Below are 14,717 nucleotides of genomic sequence, written 5' to 3' on the forward strand. Positions count from 1 at the left end.
TGTTGTAAACTGTGACATTAGACATCAAACCTTGCTTGCTTCCAGTTTTTTATCGAAGACTTTGGTGTGATGTAAAAAAGCCAAAACTTTATTTTGCTGCACTAGATCACCTCAAGATGAGCAAGTGAAAAAGGAGAAAATAATTTTATCCAAAGACTGCCAGCTTGTCACCCTTATGGATGTAGTTGAAGGGAAACTTGAAGTCACAACGACCCATGTCTACTTTTATGATAAATCGACTGCAAATGAAGAAGGTAAACATGAGTTTGTGTGCAGATAACACATTTGGTCCCTTGTCAATGAAGAATTGTCCAATTGACTGTGTTTTGTTGATTTCTTCATAATTTTCCTCAAGGCACTGATTCTGTTGGGATGGACTTCAAATGGGCTTTGTCACAACTTCGAGAGGTGCATTTTCGGCGCTACAATTTGAGGAAGAGCGCATTGGAGCTGTTCCTCATCGATCAAACGAACTACTTCATCAATTTCCTCCAGCCAAATCTACGTCACACTGTATATAAAGCCCTTCTAAGCGTTAGGCCTCCAAACCTTTTGTACTGCGGAACAAGAACCCCCCAGGAACTGCTGAAAGTAATCGTGTTTGAAATCCTTTTCTTGATTTAACTATTTCTCCCTTTCGAGTTGCAATAAATATCACGCACCCCTCAATTAGACATCGTTTGGTGTCTTCATCAATGTTATTTTACACTATGAGGTCATTTATATTGAGGCTATGACGTACTTTACTGTTAAGGAAGCTGGTTTTATGACCTTTGACCTTTTTGTTTATAGTTCTAAAATTAACTTGTCCAATTGTTGCTTTAAAACTTAGTAGTTATGTTTTCTTTGATAGTGGAAGAATTTGACACCCTGCACTGTGAGTCCCCATGTCACAATGACTTAGATACGCGCATAGTTTTTGATAGCTCACGATGTGGCATCAACATGGTTTGGCAAAACAGGGGGTGGATAACTGCTAAGCATTATATTTATGTGCTTTGTTTTGTACCATATGCACTAATATCTGTGCGATGATTACGGAGCGTCAGCACCATTGGTCCAATGAAGATACAGACAAAACTAAGTGGTCGTTTGCGGTTGATCAAGATCTGAAATTACGTAACGTCAATTTGCAACGTAATTAACGTAACGTCATACGATTATCCTCGATGGCCGGATTTGCGTCAGCTGCTTTAGACCCCAAAAGTAAAGTTTTCAAGGTAGAGCTTCACGAAAGGCTTTCTTCGTTTATGAACAAAACTTTTGCTGTCAATCAACAAATTATCACAACTGAGCTACCGCCTTGTTGGATTTCAGGCGTCAGGCTTGACACAGAAATGGATCCAACGTGAAGTTAGCAACTTCGACTACCTGATGCAACTGAACACCATCGCTGGAAGGACGTACAACGATCTTAGCCAGTATCCTGTGGTAGGAACAACGTATCTTTTGACAAATTTGATAACTTTTAAACGTTTTTTTTAGATTAACCATCAACAGCGTAAGTTTAAGCTTGAAAAGTCTGAAGTTTTGTTAGAAATCATTGCAACAACATTGACAAAAAGAGTGTTAAGTTTGGTAGCATATTCAACCAGCAATCTGGTATGCCAGCAGTCGATATTTCGGTTTGCGTGACTTTGGCTTTCATTCATCACTTGATGCATGTTTAAACGGATTCCTGAAGCGTACAGAAAAACTTTCAAGATTACTTTACTGACATTATAAAAACATTTTTCGTTTTAATCACTTACAACTTCTTGAATCATTTGCTTTTCAAACCTGTTCTCCATTTTAACAGTTTCCTTGGATCTTGCGAGATTATACGAGCGAGAAGTTGGACCTGACCGACCCCTCAGTGTACAGGGACCTGTCCAGACCTATCGGAGTGCTCAATCCAGACAGCGAACATGAGGGTAAGACCTGGTGGTTGGAGTAATTTGATTTTAAATTTAAGGGATTAAGGAAGGGTTCTTAGTCGCATGTTCTTAGTGGTTTTTTTTAGAAAGACCATTTTTCTAGATGTGAAACTTTACCTCGCTGGCTTTTTTCGGCTAAGTTTTGCGTATTTGTATTAGAACCCAGAATGACTGCGATATTGTTAGTTTGTAAGCAGATTCAGAATAGCTGCAACGCCAAAGTTGTTATATCTTATACATGCGTTCTGTCATCTAGCATAAAAACAATCCTACACAATAACTGCATTAAAACTTAAGAGTCCTTCTTCTGTGTAGGCAAGTTCAGTTTCTTGATCGAAGAAATAATGACGTATTTTTAACATTGCAGTGAAAGTGAAAGTTGCCTATTGTTATTTACTTTAATGTCACCAAATCGGATTAATAAATATGTAAAATTGTCGTTGATTTAACGTCGCCAGACGTCACATTACCGATAAAAAATATCTCAACGTCATACTTGCACAGTTCGTGAGCGTTACGAGCAGTTTGAAGATCCAAACGGCGTCATATCAAAGTTTCATTACGGGTCTCACTACTCCAACGCCGCCACTGTTCTCTTCTATATGCTACGCATGGAACCGTTCACGACTCTTCATATACAGCTACAAGCAGGAAGGTACAAGTTAGTAGCTTGATCCACGCATTCTTCTCGCCCATGCAAAAAAATCTTATTAGAATCTATGTGAAAGGTTTTGATTCATTGTTTCACATACCCTAAACCTTGCATTTAATTTGGTTTTGAGCAGTAACTGGCATTGTTGCGATGTAGGAATGATTCTACTTGAATGAGCCAGCTGATGAAGCCGCCTGTTAAAAGGCAAGTGCTGCCATCAACTGGTTTAATTTTTTGTTACCAAGTCTCCTTTCAGGTTCGATTTGTCTGACCGACAATTCCACTCCCTCGCCGCCACCTTTCAAGCCATCATGGATACCACCAATGACGTTAAAGAGCTCATTCCAGAATTCTTCTACATGCCAGAATTCCTGTCTAATTTAAACAGTGAGCAACAATGTCAAATTTACAGAACTTTAAGGTTGATATTTTGGATCTCAACTTCCACTTTAAAACTGTTTTAGTTAAATATAGTGAAGTCTTGAGTCAGGTAAAATTTATCCCAGTCCGATACGGGTAACAGGAGATGTTAAATAGTGAAGTGAGTAAATGTATTCGGTTAACCCGCCAGTTCACGTAAGTGGTCAGTTATGTGAACACCTATTAAAATCCTGCTGCATCATCGAACAAAAAAGAATCAATTGCAATTGATAAGTTTCCAAGGTGTCTATGATCATCGAGACAGTTCTACACTGAAAAGAAACTAGTTGATCAATTGTGGGAATGTTTATCATCAGACTGAGAAAGCTTCTTTGAGAGCTTAATCTCGGTAGTTTCGCATACTTGTTGAGGTTTTGAACCACTGATGCAGGCCTAGTCCCCGAGATTGATATAATGAAGTTTCCGATTGTTGAAGTGTTGTTGTTGGTAAATTATTCCATTCACTAGTAGCCGCTGAATGGGAAGCTGTTAAAATGCGTTACTCAAGCGTACACGTCGAGAGCTGAATCACCGCTGCTTGATCTTGTTATTTCTTTGTTATAATCCATAATTTTAATACAAATCTGGCTTCTTTGTGGTTGTGGGTGACTAATATGACGTCTTCGTCCTGTACAATTAACTTGATTCATTTATCTCTCAAGGATTCGACTTGGGAAAGCTGCAATTCTCCGGAGAAGTGGTCGATGACGTCATCTTGCCTAAGTGGGCCAAGTCGCCCTCCGACTTCATATTTCAGGTAGCTTCAATTTGTCTGTTTGGTTTTATTTGTTCAAAATGGGTTTGAAAGCAAGAAATTGTACAGTAGCTAAGGAGTCGTAGTTGACAAATAACTTCAAAAAGGGAAGGATTTGACAATTTTTTTCAAGCTAATGTTTCACAACATACAACGTAGAAGAAACGTTGGCAACCACCAACTATGGAGCTGTTCTTCAACGTTCTCTGACTTAACCAGAAAGACAAAACTGCTCATGAAAACAAAGATTATTTCATGAGCCAGCCACGAAGTTACAGTACTTGGTCAGACGTACAATTCAGATTTTGTGACGTCATGCGTTGATTGTAAAAAAAATCAAATGCAAAGTGAGGTATTAGAGGTACCTATAGTCCTATATTATATGCAACGTTTTTTGCTTCAGCACCGGAAAGCATTGGAATCGGAATACGTATCAAGAAATTTGCATAATTGGATCGATCTGATCTTTGGCTACAAACAGAGAGGCGAAGAAGCCATCAAGGCTTTGAATGTATTCTACTACTGCACTTATGAAGGTCACCAATTGTACATAATTTCTTGTGTTTGCAATGCAACATAACAACAATAAAGATTTTTTGATTTTGGAAACAATCGCGCATCGTTTTGGGTCCTAGCTTTTGTAAATGATTTTATTTGCTTGCAACTAGCGTTTTGCTCATCGAGCCTTGTTTCCCAGCAGAGTGTTGATTTTGCTTACTTTTTACAGTATCTGTGCCATGTCCAAATAGCAAGCAAGCATCAAGCCGCCTTTCGTTGACGTTGTCTTCGACTGTATTGTGCCGAATGAGAGCAACAGTTTTTTATCCCTCTGTCTGTTTTCTTGCGTCTGCTATTTCCCACTCACATTATGTTGTGTAGTATTATCACAACAGATGCAAAACACATGCAAATATAACGTCAAAAGTGACATGAAATGCATTCAGAAGTTGCAAACATAAGTTCAAAAATCGTGACTTACAAGAATTTTTGCATCACACTACAGGTGCAGTCGACCTTAACGCCATCTCCGATCCTATGCTTTGTAAAGCCGTAGAGGGAATGATCAATAACTTTGGGCAGACTCCTACTCAACTCTTGACCGATCCTCATCCTCAGAGAATGAGCCGAGAAGATGCTGCTAGGAAGGTCCTCGGGAGCAGGATAAAATCGACTTTGAGCGTCGGTATCGAGAAAAGTCCGAATGTCCTTGAGGAGCCAGACCAGTTGAAAACATTCTTTGTGAAGGTTTGTAACTAGCAAATGATTTTGTTATTTTAAACGTTACTACGATATTCAGCAACGCTAAATCAACGTGGTAATCACACGAAACAATTGAAAAATAGTTTCAAAGTGCGAGATCGTGTATTTTAGATGGAGTTGCTTTTGAGCTTGCAGAAACGATGCATTTCATGAAAGAAATCTACTTTGTAAATGCCACAGGTTTCCTAGTTTCGGCTGTCTTTGTATACTCGATAACGTCGTTAAATCTCGTGAGTTATAGCTGGTACTGATGGGTATACGTGAAATCTTGTGTGTTATAGCTGGTACTGATGGGTTTTCGTGAAATATTTTTTCAGGTCATGCCTTCAGGAGACTCCATCATCTTTGTCTCTGTACCAAGGAACCAATCACATTCCTTTATCCAGTCAGGCATGCCGGATGCCATGGTAACTGTGAGCGAACAGGGCGTGATTGGTGTTCACGGTTGGCTCCCATATGATCGCAGCATCACGAATTACTTCACGTTTGAAAAAGACCTTCACGTTGGGCCAAGGTTCGTTCAACAACTTGAATGACGTTTTTCTTACTCCACAGTTTCAAAACTAAATTTTGCGTTTTATGATTGTTTTTGTTAAGAAGTGAAAATACGTGTGCAGTCGCAGTTTTCCCGACCGCTAGCTATAGAATTATTATGTGCTCCTTGTCTAAAAATGTATCTCCTTCCTCCTTGACAGCAAGTACCGTGTCCTGGTGGTTTGAGTGCGTCGGTAGATGTGGGTTTGATTCCCTACCTGGTCATACCAAAGACCATTTAAAAATGGTACTAAACCTTCGTTCCTGCTTGGCACTCCGCAAAGTGAGTTTAGATACTTCCTCGACGTCGTTTGCAACCGCTGAGCACCCCGCTCTCGGTGTCGAGGGATAAGCCCGTTACCCTACTGGGCCTGCGGGCTGAGCGAATTGCGTTCAGACCACAGGGATGACTCTTTCGAAAAACCCGCCAGTTGATTGCAGTGCAAGAGCTCTCAACGTCGGAGCCTGGGAAGGAACCCAAATTGCTCAACAAACAAACAGCAACTGCTGAAAAAATCGCTTGAACGTACGCACGGTAACAATTGTGCAGTATCTGCGCACGGTAACAATTATGCGGTATCTACACACGGTAACAATTGTGCGGTATTTACGCACGGTAACAATTGTGCGGTATCTACGCACGGTAACAATTGTGCGGTATCTACACACGGTAACAATTGTGCGGTATCGTCTTTCTTCACCTTCAACTATCCGTTTACCGCAACAGCAAACAACAGAAGAACATCAAGGGATTGTTATCCCCGGGCCTGCATCTGTCGACCAACATTTTCCTCACAACTCACGACGCTAAATATCTTTTCATCGCTGGCTACTGGGACAACAGCATTCGGATCATGACCGCGAAGGGGAAAACTGTTACTTCTTTCACAAGGCATTTGGGTTAGAATTTGTTGAATATTCTAGACTTTTTAGTATTCCAGATTCTAGAATATTCTGCGTTTCAACGACTGGTGGCATCGTATTGGAAAAACTTGTTGTTTTTACATCATTCAATTTTTGAAATATTTTTGTGAGATTTTCCCATTGCAGCTTACCTGGTGAGAGTTTTTAGTTGAATGTTGTGAAACCAACCAGGGAGGCAGATTGAAGACCATATGTAAAAAAAAGTCTTGTGCCGTTTTCATAATTAGTCATGTCCCACACCTTTCAAAACGTCAGTGACTTCATTTTGGCATTCTTAGAAGGATCGGAATCTAATGCCACATGAAACTTGTAGCTTATTCTGTGATTGTAATAATTAATCAACTGTGTCATGCAAAAAAGCAGACAGTACAACACTAAACTCATAAATTCAAGCGTATCGTAGAGCTTTCGCCACGCAAGTGTGGCTTCGTCAGTACGTAATTCAAATATAAAAATATATGTTATAGCTTTGATAAATTCAATGAGCTGTTACCTCATCGCCTGCTTGCTGTTGCGATGTCTACCTAACCTACATTCTCCATCGCAGATGTGGTCACCTGTTTAGCGTTGGACCATGGTGGCTCCTATCTGATGTCAGGCTCATATGATACGACAAGCATCATTTGGAAGGTAGGGGAGAGTGGGGTTAGTTGGAAGGCGGGGTTAGTTGAAAAATGGTCATTTTTTTAACTCTTGATAACTTTTTTAAATATTTGTTGCCAACATGTGAAGTAGTTTATAAAAACACATAATCCATGTTAGTTTCGATTTGTTGAGTCAAGGTATGCCTGTTTGGCTGACAATTTTGTATTTTCTTACTTTCGAAGTAAAATTTTTGGCGTATTGAAAAACATCTTATGCGTCGATATCGTTAAAGATAGGCAGAAGTTTTTTAGTGTGTGTCAGCTGTAGGTGTTCTACAACACTAAGAAATAAACAAATTTTAGTCCAACGCACCATGCTTCAATATTTTAAGAAAATAGTTTGTCATATGTTAATGGGGCTAGTTGGAAAATAGTGGGTGGGGTTAGTTGGAAAACGTTTTGATAACGGTATGACTATGTAGTATGATACGAGTATATCGTCGTGGTATGATAATAAGTAGTATAGGCTCCAATGTACTTGTTTTAAGCAGATATACATTGTAAAATTTTAATTTGAATAACTTGGAAAGTGCTATATATGCGGCATCACAAGTTTTAACAATGCGTTTATTAAAAAATGTTTTTACGATGATTTGATGTAGAATTCATTGCATTTTGATTTTAAAGCAAGTTAACATATTTGCTTACAACCCCATGTTAATGTTTGTTGGTTGAAAAAATAGTACCCAGTTCATTGGTGGGCATCAAACTGACGTTTTTCAACTAACCCCAGGCATGGTATGTTTGTTTATTTTAAATTTTTATTAAAAGCTTAATTGACTCAATACTTATTTTTGGTTGTATGATAGAGGACACTATAGGTGATAATTTAAGCCGCTTCAAGTTGTCAGGTTATGCACGAATTGTTTTAAATTTCACTTTAAAAAAAAATCTTTCCGACTAGCCCCACTCTCCCCTATCGCGTAATGTTCTTGCAGATGGTGAAATCGAAATCATTCGCCGGCTCTGGCAACACCAGCTTGTGTTTCATATGAATATTATTAACCCGGCGGTAGCGTATTAGCACTGACTGAAAATCTCCCCCACCCCGCATACAAGCTGTAATCTCTGATTTGAAGTGGGTGAATAGGTATTGTTTAAAAAAAAAAAAAAATTGTGCTGTCATCGATGTTCCTGCGCACATGTGGATTATTATTATTATTATTATAACAACATTTATAATTTTGATTCGGGATTATTCCTCTCTCGCTTCGTCTATCTCCAAACACTGGCGACATTTTATCAATATTACCAACTTCATGTGACTATGGAGCAGTTTATTGATTCCCAAAGAGTGCCAGCTAGAAAACAATCCCCCATTTACATTGAGTCAACTTCTGCAAGCAATGCAGGAATGAGTGATTTTGCAGGTTGGAAGTAGGATAAAGATATTCCATCACCGTTGGAGAAAATTTGATTTTGTATTCGTAGTTTGTTGAATGATAAAATCGTCCAAACTTGTGTCTGCGTTGTATACTTTCCCATAACCTCGTTCATTTTCATACCACGGTTATGTATTACTCCAGGTGACTTACAGCGGTGGTGGGGTATCTTCCGGGATCAGTGTCCACCCCCTGCACATACTGTACGGTCACGAAGAAGTCGTCACTTGCGTTGTTGTCAACTTGGAGCTTGACGTTGCCTTATCGTCTTCAAAGGTACGCAATTTTTACATTGATTTACGTCCGTGGACAACAACATTTGTTTTGTATAAAAGAATTACCTAGACAACAAAAGTCGTCATTTTTACATTGGTTCAACGTCTACAGACGTCTGCAATGTAAAAATAACGAATTTTGCTGTCTGGGTAATTAGTGCAGCGGTAAGCATACCAGATTTCGAATCCAGCGGACGTGGTTCGATTCCACCTCAGTTATACTTTTTTTTCGAACCCTCGCAATACAGGAAACAAAGGACGTAAAACCGTGCAGTAACTAATTAACAAACTTATTAAAACACCAGCTTTTGTGTTTGTGTGGTATCACCATCTTTTTTAGCCAACAGGCCGAAAGCTTTTGAGCGATGTTAGTGACTCAAACTAGATATCACACCACATGCACTCAGTGGTCCAAATCGTTGAAATAGAGCATGGAAACACAGTTTCATTATAAGTCTCTTTGTAGGACGGTACATGCATCATGCACAGCGTGCGTAAAGGAAACTACATTCGAACGATCCGGCCTTTTACGAACAATTCTGACCTCTACACGGTGCCGTCTGTCGCCATGTCCGATGAAGGAAGGATTGTTCTCTATGCACGCACTCATAGACATGTTAAAGAGGTATGACCGACCCACACTACTGTACTATGGACGCAGGGAAGGATTTCAATTTGCGTTATTAATGCTTTTTTAATGTGATAAAACTGAGGCTATGGAATTGGAATCAGGCGTTCGTGGTTTGACTTCATAGCTCCGTAAATTCGGAGTTGTAGGGATTTTAGTTTTCCAGGTTTGGTGTCAGTCTTCTATAAAAGTCGACGTTGAATCGATGCAAAATTACCAATTTTGCTAGATAAAGTTTCGTGGCTAGTTAAGCAAAGTCTCCTCTGAACTAGCTTTCTTCATTTGTTCAAAGTATGTTTTCAACAGTTCTGGTGATCACTGATAATGGAGAAAAACATCAGTTCAGATGTCTTCCATCAATTTCCTGGTTTTGAATATTTGACGATGCATCATTTGTTGATCAGGATATAAAATTCTTGCCACAATGCCACCCTTGCGTGTTTCGTGTCATAGTGGCCGTGGCATTCTGGCATCACATCGCTAAAACGTTTGCGAAAGGCTGGTGGTCTGCATCAACGTTTGTATTTTTCGTTGCCAGGAGAAACACTTCTTGCACTTGTTTTCAATCAACGGCCAGCATCTTGCCTTAGACTGCTTGGAGGCGAGGTTGGGTCACATGACAATATCCGGCGAACATTTGGTGACCGGGGACGCACAGGGATTGCTTTTGGTCCGAGAACTTTTCAGGTAACTTTTAGCAAAGAGAATGCAAACGTGCAGAAAAATAAACTACTATAAAGTTTGGTATTCTTGTAGCGATGGCACTTTCCGCTGACTGGACTGTTCGTACGGGAACCAACTAACCATATTGCTTTTACGGGGTGTTCCGAATGTTTCGTGCACTTTAAAACTTTGTTATGTTGTAATAGAGTCTATTAATAGAGTCGGTAATAGTATAAAGTACTGATAGTGCGTTGTATAAAAGAACTTTATGATTATTGAAATCAATTTACATTTTGTTCTTTCTAGAAAATATTTCAGCAAAGATTCATATTTTTGATTGAATTTTTTTTTTTTTTTTTGGTGTGAACAAGTTTGAACCTTTGCTTTAGTTTTGGATTTAACATGATCATGTCAGTGTCCAAATCAACAAATAAAGTCATATGTGAACAACTGAACACAACAAAATGTTTCCTATTTGAAATCTTCAATAACCGTAACCATTTTCTATCCAGCTTTCAGGAGGTGTCTCGCCTGATCCTCCGTTGCCCCATCTCCTGTGTGTTCGTCACCAAGTCGATGACTCACATTTTGGCTTGCCTACGTGACGGCAAGCTCATCATAGTCGGCGTTGATAGGCCAGTCAAGTCACGTGGTTTCTTCACGTCCACATCCGGGTCGTGACATATCGGTTTTGGGTGGCTGTGACGTCAAAAGTTTAGGCATGCAAAAACTAAAAGTTATCTTATAGCATTTATTTTTGCAAATTAATCTTTTTTGAAATTTAGACTCCTATCTTACTTGAACTGAAGCGTTTAAATATTCTTTAAAAACTTTTTGAATCATGCTTTTTGGTAACTTTCTCTTCTCCCCCCCCTAGTTTCGAACCACGGTCGCACGACCTATTTTGGTTTTCTGTTTTTTTTTTTAGATTTCTGTGTGACTCAAAGAATAAACTTCTTCTATTCGTGATTTAGCGCACAAGATATGTTCATACATTGTATAGCAGTTATATATAGAAAAGAAAAACATAAAACATGTTCAACTCCTTAAACGCCTGTACAGGATAATATGATGTAAAAGAGCAGTTATTTTTACCAAATGCTGATGCAACTTTTGTGTACCCACTTTTTATTGTATTTCCATATTTTTTATGGAATTAAAAACAGTCCCTAATTGTTGTGGTTTATATTTTTAACGCTCAGCGTGAAACCAATCTGTTGCCATTAGTTGATTTTATGTAAAATCTAACAGTTTTTTGTGGATTCCGCGATTTTTTACATTGAAGATACGTTTTGCAAGTTACTGATTTTGTGTCATTATCCCAACTTCTTATTCACTTCTCCTTTACTCATTTTTGAATTGTGTGCCACTATTTAGCTAACTCAAGAACACATTTAGTTTGCCGTACAGACCTGAAACATTCTCTTCAACTTCTCTCTCATCGATTTCTTACATTACATTGTAAATTCCATAAACTTGCTAGACGAAAAGATGAGAAACCTATATAAAAGGAAGGTTTTGACACTAAGACGGAAATATAATCCCGCTCACGATGTGCTGCAGTGGCCACCGACCTAACCAAGCTTGATATAAACTTTAAGATTTTCAAATGTTGAAATCTTGAATACGTTTTTTGTATTTTTTATTTCGGGCCCATAAGTTGTGAGTCGTGATAACTTGTATTCTACATCGATCATGCTCAAAATACAAAATGTAGCGTTAAAGCATTTACGTCCGGGTGGTCCTTAATGAAACCACCCAGTCTACAGTAATGCACATTAGACATCTTACCATATACATTATACAATTGATTTTAAAAATGTTGTTTAATGTTGTTCGATTGTTCCAGTTTTCAAATAAGATTATTTCAATATGCACTTAAATAATTTTCTATGGTTCTGCTTTGGTGTATAGAAAAATCTATTTCGCATTTCTTTGAAAGCAAGAACAGTTGACCTCGTTTTGAGCAATTTGTGAGTTATGTGAAAGCTTTGATTAAGGGAAGACCCATAATGTAGATCCGGATAGTTTTAAAGCATTTTCGTTACTGAAACATTTCAGCGTTCTTAACACGAATCACCAACCAACCCCTCAAAAAATTTTGCATCTTGATCAAAATTAGATCACTTCAGCATCAAGGCGAGAATGTCATATCAAATGTCATGCGTATGTTTCTAAATTAAATCTGTTTATATTCCCACTAACAACTTGTGCGTCTTTTAAGCTACTCTTGTGATCGAATCCGTAGTCTTGATAATAATGACGTCAAGGTAATATGACGTAGATGATGTTGTCAGGTTTTTTTATGACGTCATGTGTTTCGGAGACTCTTATGATAGTGCAATAAAGCCGATGAAGATCTATTTTTTCAAATGTTTTAGATGAAGGATTAGAAAAAAAGATAGATACATTGTCGACACCAAATAGTTTTATGGCAATACCTTGCTCCTGACAATCTGCTCCTCCAAGTATAACGCATTTTGCACCAATGCGGATATTTCTGTGGTAGACAAATATTGAGGAACAATCCTCAATATTGGTCTACCTCAATACTCGCAGCTTTTTGCAAAGGCGAAAAGCAAAGCAATGTTTTGTAATGAGACAAGCTTAATCACACCTTCAGGCGCTAACCGGTGTTGTTTTTTATAAGTTCTGTCTTTTTTCTGTGTAAACTTTCGTGCTATTACATATCTTTATTATTTAGCCTACAGTGCAACTCGCATAGAACGGATACCGCGTATATCAGATGGAAATTGCAAGTCCCGGCTTGTCCGTAATATGCTGTTCCACTGTGTGTCGTTTCTTGTACGTATTGCTGTATGACTTTACCGATGTTTCGCATACGTCTGCGGAATCAAGTCTTTAAAAGCAATCCCAAGATCTTTTTGTCTGTCTAGAGAGTTTATTTAGTAAATATAATTTATCTTGGAAGATCATGATGGTCAAGCCCCAATGATATGCACTCTATACTATTTCACCGTTTATCCGATTTTTGATTCATTGTGTTATTTATCTTTGATCTGCTGCTTTTGGCAAATAAAGACAGAACATGGCTTATGGTTTTGTTAAGTTCAGTGACATTTCATCAGGAGTCAGCAATCGGTAATTTTGCCTGGTTGATTTGAAAATTTCTTTAAGTTATGTCATTCGGCTGTGAGAAAACAATAGATTCTAGGAATCTTAGAAAATGAAGTATTTTCTGACAGGTATCAAACCCACAACACTGCTTGATATGAACGACTCGGTTACTTGTCTTGTGATACGAACGAATTTATTTTCACGCCAGTCAGTTCAATCATAAACAACTAAAAATCGATTTCGATCCGCTAGCAGCTAAGATCATCTTCAGTTAATCTTATTCGAATTGATTCTACAATATTTGAATGAAATCTGGCAGATTGAAATAGATTTTTAGCTGATTATGATAGAACTGACTCGAGTGAAAATAAATTTGTATTAGATTGTAGGAATCTTTGTTCTCGGACTGAAAAAGCCTTTTGTGAACCCACGTGAATTCAGTGAAGGATCCGGGGGGAAATTAGGGCGACCTCCCCATGAACACAGAAAAGTAACTGTATTCACGATGTATTTGCAAGATTGGATTAATTAGGACCATCATTGTGTTGATGATCCTAGATACACATCATTGTGTTTTGTTCAAATCACTCCCCTCCTAAAGCTTGGTTGGTTTTGAATTTTATCCTCGGAGTGACAAAGCCTTGGTAGGTTATTTATAATTTTGCATACTTGTAGAACGTAGAGGCTTTTGACGCAGGGCCGGTTACCGAAATTGACAGAGTGAAGTTTACGATTGTTGAGATGTTGCCGGGAAATTATTCAATCATCTTATTTTTCGTCATTAACGCGTCCGGGACGAAATTATTCCATCCATTGGGTGCCGCTGAATAGAGAGCAGTCCTTAGAATGCGTTGCCCAAGCGCACACCCCAAGAATCGAACCAGCGCCGCTTGATCGTGAAGCTTTGTTCACGAAGTCACGCGCTAACCAACTGAGCTATCGGGACAGATCCAGTTACTTGTTGGATCAGCCTCAAAGAATTCTTGCAGCTTTGCATAGGCCACTTGTAAGTGGAATAGGCTTTACCAATTGTGATAACGTTAAACTGAATGCACTGTCTGAAGTGACAAAATTTTCTTTTTCGTAGGGTGACAATTGACTAGTAAACCGTATGGTCGTTTCGTTGTTTCCCTGTCAGTATGGGAACTTGTGCCACTTTTGCAGTGTAGGCTATAGGTTATTATACAACTTGGGTATTTCGACCCACGAATGTTTTGACCATGATTGGTTGATTGATCTTAAAATTTCTGTCTACGCCAATGCTATTAATTTTATTAGGACGCAACATTAAATGCTATAAAAGCAAATAAGCAATAGCTGTTGAGGAAGTAAAAGTGTTTGTGGTTTCATATTGATCCAACACTGTTGCAAGTCATTGCATTAGTATTTCTGTGTCATCAGTTCACAAAAAGGCAAATGTAGCCTTGTCTACCGGATGTGACATTTACAAGAACATACATCTGGAACCAGAATTCGCTGTTAAACTTATTAGTTGCATATAGCCTAACAATTTTTCTTTTGCGTAATTTCAGCACGAAAATTGACCATAGGCTGTGCTTTTTTATTCCAGCTTCCATGAAATTGCTT

At 38.6% G+C, this 14,717-nt stretch overlaps 1 protein-coding gene across 1 annotated transcript in view; it reads left to right on the plus strand.

Annotated features, from left to right (window-relative positions):
- The window catches only part of LOC145768867 (neurobeachin-like protein 1), a 52,020-nt gene extending 38,913 nt beyond the window's left edge, over nt 1–13,107 (plus strand). The window contains 16 exon segments of the mRNA XM_082580474.1: nt 106–254; nt 356–591; nt 1,318–1,431; nt 1,799–1,913; nt 2,421–2,571; nt 2,825–2,955; nt 3,651–3,745; nt 4,146–4,278; nt 4,746–4,987; nt 5,320–5,516; nt 6,264–6,436; nt 7,008–7,090; nt 8,631–8,762; nt 9,228–9,386; nt 9,928–10,076; nt 10,565–13,107. Coding sequence (XP_082436600.1) covers nt 106–254; nt 356–591; nt 1,318–1,431; nt 1,799–1,913; nt 2,421–2,571; nt 2,825–2,955; nt 3,651–3,745; nt 4,146–4,278; nt 4,746–4,987; nt 5,320–5,516; nt 6,264–6,436; nt 7,008–7,090; nt 8,631–8,762; nt 9,228–9,386; nt 9,928–10,076; nt 10,565–10,733 — 2,428 coding nt within the window. The 3' untranslated portion in view covers nt 10,734–13,107.
- Nucleotides 13,108–14,717: the final 1,610 nt, after the last annotated feature.

The sequence above is a fragment of the Aplidium turbinatum genome, chromosome 4, assembly GCF_918807975.1.
Source record: "Aplidium turbinatum chromosome 4, kaAplTurb1.1, whole genome shotgun sequence".
Taxonomy (NCBI): Eukaryota; Metazoa; Chordata; class Ascidiacea; order Aplousobranchia; family Polyclinidae; genus Aplidium; species Aplidium turbinatum.